General features: G+C 41.2%; 1 protein-coding gene across 5 annotated transcripts in view; it reads left to right on the forward strand.

Annotated features, from left to right (window-relative positions):
- Positions 1-10,168, forward strand: part of ZFYVE9 (zinc finger FYVE-type containing 9) — a 189,735-nt gene that overhangs the window by 178,741 nt on the left and 826 nt on the right. For all 5 annotated transcript variants that reach the window (XM_088835291.1, XM_088835290.1, XM_088835292.1 and 2 more), the window contains 4 exons: positions 1,132-1,212; positions 3,494-3,656; positions 6,534-6,639; positions 9,029-9,205. In XM_088835291.1, coding sequence (XP_088691417.1) covers positions 1,132-1,212; positions 3,494-3,656; positions 6,534-6,639; positions 9,029-9,205 — 527 coding nt within the window. The remainder of the gene's footprint in view (positions 1-1,131; positions 1,213-3,493; positions 3,657-6,533; positions 6,640-9,028; positions 9,206-10,168) is intronic.

Consider the following 10,168-nt stretch of genomic DNA (forward strand, 5'->3'; position numbering starts at 1 on the left):
ATCTATAATATTTTAATAAATTCTGTGTATCATTAATGTAGTTGGTGATATCTACTGATAAAACTAGAAGGTCTTCAAAGGATGATTCAGGGCCTGTGAGAAGTTTGAAAACTAGGTCACAGGAAGATCTCCTGAATAAAATATAAATGTTTAACCTAGAAAAGTATAGATTGAAAGAGGGTGAAAAATAGGTATCTCTATTTTTAAGATTCTCTATTATGTGGAAATAATATTCAGCTTAACTCTCTATAGCTACAAAAGACCAAAACCAGCACCACTGGGTGAAGGCTACAAGGATCTAGATTTGGGCTCTGTTTGAGAGCACACTCTGTAACACTGAGAGCTATCCAGAAATAGAAATGGTTGCCTTGTGCTATTGTGGACTCCCTATCACTAGGAGTCTTTGACAAAGGCTGGATGACCTACCCATTAGAGATGCTGTAGGGCCAGTGGGTAGGAAGTTGGAATATCTTAGTCCAATGTAAGATGTGGAGAAATAAAACAGTGTAGTGCAGTTTTATAAAGCAAAATGTAATTAAATATCCTTTCTTTTATGAAGAGGTGTTCATCTTTTAAATAGGTGTTTGTTTTTCTAAAAGCTTCACTTTGTAAATAAAATAGTTGGCAACCATATCTCCATATTCAAAATATATTTGCTCTTTTGAAAAAGCAATGAATTAGATCCGGGATCAGCAAACTTTTTCTGTGAATGGCTATATGATAAATATTTTAGGCTTTGCAAACCTGTGGTCTTTATTGCCAATGCTTTGGCATCATACTTCAAAAACTGCCATAGACAATATATAAATGAATGAATATGGCTGTGTTCCAATAAAATTTTATTTACAAAAACAAGCTGCAGACCAAACCTTAGTCTTGACTAGTAAGATTTCCTTGCTTCTTGACTGAAGGAAGCTCAAAACAAAATGGAAGAGTGTATCTTAAAATCTCATTCTCTAAGCTCTCCTTAGTATCTGAGTTATTGCTCACTTGTATATGGTAGTGTATAGAGTAGATTTTTTATTTTCTGTATGATGGTTTGAGTTCCCAACTAACAAATATTTCATTATTATTTTCAGTCCCTCCTTCTCAAAGTCTTTCTTCAATAACCTATTTCTATTGCTATTTTAGTGACTGGTGCCAGTTTCTTTGTGTTCAGTGGCGCTCTGAAATCCTCTTCAGGATATCTTGCCAAGTCCAGTATTGTGGAAGGTAAACAGTGGGTTATTTACTGCATGTATATAGCTCAGTATTAATTATACAACTGAAAAACAAGGGACATTAAAGGAAAACTTGACACTTTTGCCATAGACTTCTTACTCCACAGAAGTTATTTATTCAATAGCGTCTCATTGTACAGCTAATTAAGACTGTCATAAGGGTGTCACAACGGAGTAAGTGGTAGAGATGTCATGGGACACCGACATAATGTTAAGAGATGGCTTTTCAGAGCTCTGGAATAAGATATCCAAGGGGACATAATCTGAGTTCAGATACATCACTGGGTGCAAATCTGTAAATAAGTAGATGAAGTTCAGCCCCATTTATAAGTTTATTTTATTGAAGTATAGTTGATTTACAATGTTACGTTAATTTCTACTGTACAGCAATGTAATTCAGTTGTGTATACACACACATACACACACACATTCTTTTTCATATTCTTTTCCATTATGGTTTATCACTGGATATTTTCTTCCTCAACTATTCTTCACTGTATTTTGATTTAGTTACTCTTGTTGTGTAACAAATTAACCAGAATTTAATGACTTAAAGCAAATATTTTATCACCCTCACTGATTGCGCTGGGTCTGCCCTTGACAGGGCAATGCAGGGATGGCTTGATCTTGCTCAGTGATGTCTGGGGCCTCAGTTGGGATGACTTGAAGGTTGGTGGTTACTTGATGGCCAGGAGCTAGAATTATCTGAAAGCTTGTTGACTCACCTGTCTGGGGCCCGCCTTGGGATGATTTAAAGACTAGGAAAGATGACTGGAGTCCTTAACAATGGACTGTTTAGCATGCAGCCTTGGGCTAGTTGGACTTCTTATATGGTGGCTTAGAACTCCGACACAAGTGTTCCAGCACAAGGCCAAAGCCGCATTGGTTTTATGACCAAGCCTTGAAAATCACAGTCATGTCCATCATCCTTTGGTGGTAGACGTGGTCATATGTCTGCTGGGGGGAGAGGAGTTAGACTCCATTTCTTGATGGGGAAATGGAAAGGTAGCGTTGTAGAAAAACATGTGAGACAGCAGATGCTGTGGTTATCTTTGGAAAGTACAATCTGCATACAGAATGACAGATTTTCATTTCCACTGTGGCTCACTCCAGTGCCCTAAGAGCAGTTCTTCCTGAGGGTGGATTCCTTTGTGTTAATTGAAATATGTAGATAAACTTAAATGTGTGTTAACAGAGATTGACTTTGATCTTCTTTATTGCCAAACTCAATAAAACAGCAAGTGAAGAGCAAAGTATGCTCATATTTTGCAACTTAATTTCACAACTCAAAGCAGAAATATTCTATTAAGAGATTAAGAAATCTAGGAGTTAGTCATTCTATTTCCTCATCAAGAAATCTAGAAATGACTGATTAATGCCTTTATAATCAAATATTGTCTACCTTTAAAATGTGTCTTTACAAGATGCTTAAAAAGCACCCCTTAAATGTCAAAATGAGAAACTGAACTGAAAGAAATCCTTATAAATGCAAAGCAATGTATTTAAAAAGTTACATTTATGTCTTTGGATTGGGAATTTCTTAGGTCTTATATTTTACCATGTGTGTCAGTAGAGCAATTAGCTACTTATTTATGAAAATTTTATTGATGCTCTTTAGAAATTATTTCAGTTGACAAAATTATGTGTCAGAGAAGCAGGATAATTGCTCAGCATGTGACAGCTTACTCCCTCAATTTCAGTATTTTCCTTTAACTTAGGTGGTAGCCCCCAAATAGTTATCATCTGTTGGCTCATGGTAGCCCATGTAAAACATACATGGTAGATTTCCCTTATTGCCAGTCAATAAATGGAATTACTCCCCAGTTCGCTACTGTTGTTTATTCAGTGATTTATTTAACAAGCACGGGCATTCACTGTATGCAGTCATAGTAAGGTGAGTGATACAAAAAAATGACTATGGTTAGAGCATAATGCAACATAGGAAACAGGAGCAAAATGCTCTGTGTGTCCAAAAGAGGGATGTGACCATGTGTATGTTTTCCTTTTGAGCAGTCTCAGGACAAACTTAGTTGTGCCTGAAGTGAAATCAACAGGCAGGTGTTTTAAGCAGAATCCATCTTGGTATTTGCTCCTTGTAACACTTTAAGAGGTTGAGCTCAAAGGACAAAACCTCTTTGTATCTGTCAGCTTTAGAGAACAGAAGTTTCACGTTTAGTCCTGGAGGGATTTGCCAGATGCCAGGTACAGTTTCACCTGCCCCTCTCCCTGGCTCTGCATGGTCTCCATCTGTGTTGTCTGGTGCTGATTCTCAGATGGCGTTATGGTCCAGATCACTGCAGAGAACATGGATGCCCTGAGGCAGGCACTGCGGGAGATGAAGGACTTCACCATCACCTGTGGCAAGGCGGAGGCCGAGGACCCCCAGGAGCAAATCCACATCCAGTGGGTGGATGACGACAAGGACGTCAACAAGGGGTAAATGCGGCAAACTTCCCCTCAGTGGTGTTTTGTTATGGGCTAGCCTCTGGGTTTTGTCTAGACTGGCATTTTATTACTTTCCTGAAACCCCTGCCTAAGAGACAGGACTGCTTTGTATTATAACATGAACTCTTAAATTTCTGGTTTCTCGGCTTAATTTCTGAAGGAGTTTCTCTGCATATTTTTGAAGGGAAGGGGACGGGAAGAGCTGATGAAACACAACAGTCCCTCTAAAGTTATTGAGATAATAGTAAAACCTAAGCCTTTTTGGTTTACAAAACACTTTTGCTAATATTGTTTCATTTGATATAACAACTGCAGATGAGTAAATAAACACCAAAAGGATAAATGACTCCATGAAGCTTGGAAGTGGCTGGGCTAGGACTTAAAGCCACCTCCTTGGGCTTCAAATCCTATGTTCATCTCTAGAATATGGCAACTATGTTCTGATGATTGAAGCCAAAACCTTGGAGTCACTTTTGACACTTTGCCTCACACCCTACACCTTAATCCACCAGTAGAGCCTGTCAGCTTTCTTTTTAAGCATGTCCAGAACTGTACTACTACTCACTGCTTCTCCTGCCATCATTTGGTCTGCATTGCAGTAGGCTTGTTTCCTTGTTTCTAGTCTTGGCCTCCTCCCTCCTCCTAGCCTAGTCAGTTTCCAATATGGCAGCCAGAGCAGTGTCACTTCTTGCTCAAAACTCACCAGACTTCCAGGGTCATTCAGGGTAAAAGCCGAAGTCTGTTACAACTCACAAGCCTTACACAATTGCCTGCCCACTCTCTTATTTCTCAGAAACAGTATCTGGCTTCCTGTGTGAATATATCAACTGTACTTCTGCCCTCAGACCTTTGTACCTTCACTTTCTCAACAAAGGCTTCTCTGGCCAGCCTGCTACATTGTAAGCCTCTCATACACATTTCTTCCCTCATCCACCAAATAGTTCATACTCCCCTTCCCTGCATTATATTTAAGGGTACCTATAACTCACTAACATATACTATATTTTTGCTTATTTATTTTATTATATTGGCCCTGGAATATAAGATCCACGAGGGCAGAAATTTTTGCTGGTTTGTTTACCACTGTGTCATCAGCACCCAAAACACTGTATGGTACCTAGTAGGTTCTTTAAAAACTAATTGAATAAATATGTCAAACTTCATTGTATTAAGCTTTCTCCCATTCATCCTTCAGGCAATAATTCTATACGTGGGCTTTGGAAAAGACAAAAATGAATTCATGGTCCTTGGTGACAGGTGACTCAGTCTAGTTTTGAAGATAGTTATAATAAGGGCACCAAAGTATGGAAGATGCTCATAGAAAACTATAGGAGACAGTAAAGAGAGAAATGAGGAACTCAGTAGAGGTGGTAGGGCAGGATTCAGGAATGACTTCCTAGAGGAATGGCTGCCTCTGGAGCTGAGTCTGGTAAGATGGTAGACTTTTGCCACCCAGCTGTGGCAGAGTGGGCCTCCCAATATGAGGGAATGGCAGGAGCGAAGGCAGATAGAAGGTGTTTGCAGCATGGCATACCAGATTTTTTTTAAAAGAATGTTTTAAAACTTTTGTTATGGAACGAACAGAAGCAATTTCTAAATCAGTGAGTATGTTTGTCTATAAATAACACTATCTTCCCATACTTCCTGGAAAATTTAATTTCAAAGTCAATTTGTGTTTAATTCTCTATCATAGTGGGTTGTTAGGTTGATGGTGTGAACTGATATGAGCAAGCATCTATATTATCACAACAAATTCTATGGTTATTAGGACAAAAAATTGGTAATCTGACAATCTGATGCCATATGGTATTGGTAGCTAACAACAAGTAGGTTGTCCCTTCCTACAACAGTGGCAGCATCTTAGAAAAAAGAACAAGAATTCATCACAGAAAACTGTCAAACCCAGTTTAGTGTATAGTGTGTAGACAGAATGCTTTCTAGCTTGTCCCACAATGTCAGGGTATCCTTTCTCAAGAGTTCTTATCAACTAAGGCTGCTCTAGTTTTTATGCCATCTGATGAGTTAGAAATTAAACTTTAACAGTGTTTAAATAATTTTAATTCAGTCAAATGTAGCATGTCCCTGATAGTCAGCTTTAGGTTAAATTTGATCTTTTATACATAGAGATTCAAGAATATAAACAGGTTTGAAAGTTGTTAGGAAAAGTTCACAACAATTACTTTCACTCCTCATCAGAATGAGTGTGTACATCCACATATTTATACTTGCTACTTGCTATATTTTGGAGAGGACATGACCATAAAATGTGGCCTTTCAATTCAGGAACCTTGGAGTGCTATGCAGCACTGAAGGGAACTTGTTTCGATAGATAATATAGATGCACGTTCATCAGTTCATAGCAGCAGTCATAATTAACATACTTGGTCAAATAATTCCTTTATTCTGTAAACACTAAACTCCTCCGTTCTGTGTCAGACTGCAAATATAGCACATGGAAATGAGTGTATCATGTACCTTCCCCTTCGGAAGTTTGTTTGTGTGGCACATACACAAACTTATGGAGAGTATGGTGTGATGGGCGTGGTGGTGGAGCAGGGGAGAGCAGGGTTGGGTGCGGGTCCGTGCAGCCACTGAAGGGAGGAACACGAGAGGAAGAGAGCAGACTTGGAAACAGTTTCTTTACATTAAATAACCAACTTCTGCCATCGGGACTCCCTTTTCGTACGTGTGTCCTCGGAATTATTTCAGTGCACAGGCCCCTCCCTGAGAGCTCTGTCCATGTACATTTCGGGGCAGTGACTTCTTTTGTGATGTTTTGCACTGGTGTTTCCAGCAAGGCACCCAGTGTTTGATGAGAGAAGTAGTTCTAAGAGCTGCTTCCATCTCTTTCCTTTGTTTCTGTTTTAGTGTCCTAAGTCCCATAGATGGGAAGTCCATGGAGTCTATAACAAGTGTGAAGATATTCCATGGATCAGAGTATAAAGCGAATGGAAAGGTCATCAGATGGACCGAGGTAAGGAAATGGAAACTTGGCATCCTTGATCCCCTCTTTGAAGACAACTTTTTACTTGGCCCAGAGACATTCTGGACTGATTCTGGAGGATAAGGGAGAAAAAATCTCTGTTACCTTCTATACTCCAGTTCCTGCTGGTCTGTCTTAGCTCACTGGGAGGAAATGCACCAAGTGTGGCCTGCAGCAGTCTGACATTTCCGCCCCATGAACTAGCTTTTAGAGATTTGTTCACATTGGACCTCAAGAAGGGTGCATCTCTGAAGGGTACATACTGTCTTTGCTGGATTCTTCAGAAAGCTAGGCTGGTTATGTGGCACTCAGTTATAACTTAGATAACACTGTCTTTTAAAAATAGACTTATCTCACAAGTAAGAAAACTAAAGCTCAGAAACTAACTTGTCCAGGATTATATGGCAAATAAGCACTGGTAAAGTCCTGATTCAAACCCAGATGTGGCCGACTCCTAACCTGTTTTCTACTATATTGTTTCTTGGAGCTGTATTAGAGGCTTACCCGGGGATGAGAGGAGCCAGGCAGGGACCCTGTATATGTGTATGTGTGTGCGTGTGTGCTAATTCACTTCAGTTGTGTCTGATTCTTTGCAACCCTCTGGACTGTAGCCCACCAGGCCCCTCTGTTTGTGAGATTCTCCCGAATCTCACGTGAGATTCTCCCAAGAATACTGGAGTGGGTTGCCATGCCCTCCTCCAGGGTATCTTCCCGACCCAAGGATTGAATGTGTGTCTCCTATATCTTCTGCATTGGCAGACAGGTTCTTTACCACTAGCGCCACCTGGGAAGCGCATCAAACAAATCAGAAAGTTTATTTTTTGAGAATAAACAGGTAGGTCCTGGATCTCTTGATTTCTTTCAAAACTCATTTATACTTGTCTATAAAAATCAAGTATTATAAGATCTCTAGGATTTCTGTAAGCTTTAAAAGTCTTAATTTTTTTAAATTTAAGAAGTTCCGTGACTTCTACCTTTTCCATTTTACACACAAGGTAACTGAGCCAAGGGAAAATAAGTGCCTAGTAACCCAAGTTTACTAGCTGGTTCCTGACAACACAGAGGCTAGAAGTTCTTGAGCTGTTGTTCCAAGTGACATCTTTCATACCAGACTTGGTAATTTTATATGCAGCTGAGTGGTTTTATCTGCTTGCTTTGTAATGATCATCTGTAGGACATATCTTGAGTAGTCTAGGGTCTGAAACATGTGAATGTCTTTATTGCTTACAGAATAGTTTGACCTCTGTTCCCTCTTTTTTGCTCCCCACTAATCCCGAGATAGGGAGATGAGAAATTACATAATGAGAAAACAGTCTCAGAGAGGCCAGGTGACTCTATGACTTGTCTAATGCTGGTTGCTGGCAGAGCAGGGACCAGAGGTCTCCTGACTCCCACTTGAGAATTCCGTCTATCACTTCACACTGCCATTTTCACTAATGCATCGGGCACCAGGCTTCAGAGCTACCCCTTTGCAGATTCTTAATATAAGCTGGTGCTTATGTTAAGCCATAAGCCAAGTATTGGTATAGAGAAGCACTGTATATTTACATGTCTATATCTTTTATGTTTTGCTTTTTAAAAAATTTTAAATGTATTTAAAGGATAATTGCTTTAGAGAATTGTGTTGGTTTCTGCCAAACATCAACATGAATCAGCCTATGTTTTGCTTTTATATCATTTACACGATAACCAGAGAAGGTAGGTGTTTCCCGTTTTACAGAAGCAAATTGGCGGTAAGAAGCCAGAGGACTTGCTCATGGCCCTCCTCTGTGTGATAGGACGCAGGTCTCAGTTCCAGATATGCTGTGCTTCCGCCTGTGCCCCGTGTGGTGCTCAGTTCACAGACAGCGACACAGCTCTGGCCTCAGCAGTGGCAGAGCCGTGTGGTAGGAAGAGCTCTGTCTGTGATGAGGCAGAAGACACAGATTCTCACCTGGGCCCTGAGCGAGTCCCCTCCCATCTATGAGTGAGCAGTAATATGCAGGCGTTGGGTGGTGTGATCTATAAGGACTGTTCTCTTAGATTCTAAGATCATTTCCTTTAGAAAATTGTCCACATATTAGAGAGTCCTTTTAGAAGTACACAGTGTAAAATGTAAGCCTTTCCCGGTTCTGAACAGAATGTACCATTACAACTATGGCCATGGCTTTTAGGGATATCAGTAAGCGGTAGCTACCATCCTGTGGATGCAGAGACTGTGAGGGGCAGAGGCTGCTTCTTAGATGTGAGATGTCAGTGCCCTGCTTTTCTTGGTGTCCGTGTGTCTGGTCTTCCCGCACATCTCAGGGAGTCAGGGTACTCATACCCATGAGCTGGTGCACTCATTTCTTCCCACATCTCCTGGACACAAGTTTAAAAGTCTCTTTTGTTTGGGGAACAGGTGTTTTTCCTAGAAAATGATGACCAGCACAATTGCCTGAGTGATCCTGCAGATCACAGTCGACTAACGGAGCATGTTGCCAAGGCCTTTTGTCTTGCTCTGTGTCCCCACCTGAAGCTTCTGAAGGAAGATGGAATGACAAAACTGGGACTTCGCGTGACACTTGACTCAGATCAGGTAGGAATCTCAGCCTTTGAAGCAGGTCTTGGGCAATGTTGTTTTCTGACACATGAGTTTTCTTCTGAAACCCAGAGAGTATACAAGTCTCTGCACCTTGGGCCTGACCAGATGTAGTCTCTGGCCTTCCCTCTGTTGGTAATACAGCGGGATGTGCTGCTTGGTCAGTCTCTGAACCCTGTGAACTCTGGCTTCCTCACCTCAATGTCTTGCCTTGTCTTTCTTTTTAGTGTCGGGTAAGAAGTGTGAGGACCTGCCGCCCCTGTGTGAGTGACACAGGGGCCACCCTGCCTCCTTTAGAGAGCAGGTCCCAAGCTGTCCCGTCACCTGTTTTCTTAGTCCAATGACAGCAGGCTTCTGCTGACTGGTCTCTGCAATTCCACTTCTTGTGTTTCTCTTACTGCCAACGTTACCATGCTAGTTGGTGGATATGACCTGAACCATTTCCCCATTAGCTTTCCCGTCAGTGCGGGTCTCCTGCAGCCGGACTTTCCTCCCCGTCTCACTAACCTGTGTGCTCTGCACAGTCACAGCCCAGTCTGAGTGCAGCCTGCCCTCAGTTCTTTGGCCCAGCGTCTCTTCCATATGGCCCAGCACTCTAATCTCTCTCCATTTCCTTTGGATTTTATTTTTTATTTATTATTTTGGGGAGGCATGTGGGATCCTAGTTCCCTGACCCAGGGATCGACTTCATTTGGAGTGCAGATTCGTAACCACTGGACAGCCAGGGAAGTCGCTCTTTTGGATTTTAGATCCCTGTGACATGTCCCAGTGCTCCTGCTTTGATGCAGTTGTGTCATTATCAGGGAAAACGTGAAAGGTCATATGTTTAGCTGCATTTCTTGACTAGTCATCAGTCAGCAGATAGTTATTTTCTACTTATGGTCTTGCCCAATGCTTTACTAAGCATGTCAGGGTAATATGAGTATTACAGTCCTTCCCCAAATGGTACTGATAATCTGA

The sequence above is a fragment of the Moschus berezovskii genome, chromosome 4, assembly GCF_049115385.1.
Source record: "Moschus berezovskii isolate FMDL1 chromosome 4, NW_MosBer_1.0, whole genome shotgun sequence".
NCBI lineage: Eukaryota > Metazoa > Chordata > Mammalia > Artiodactyla > Moschidae > Moschus > Moschus berezovskii.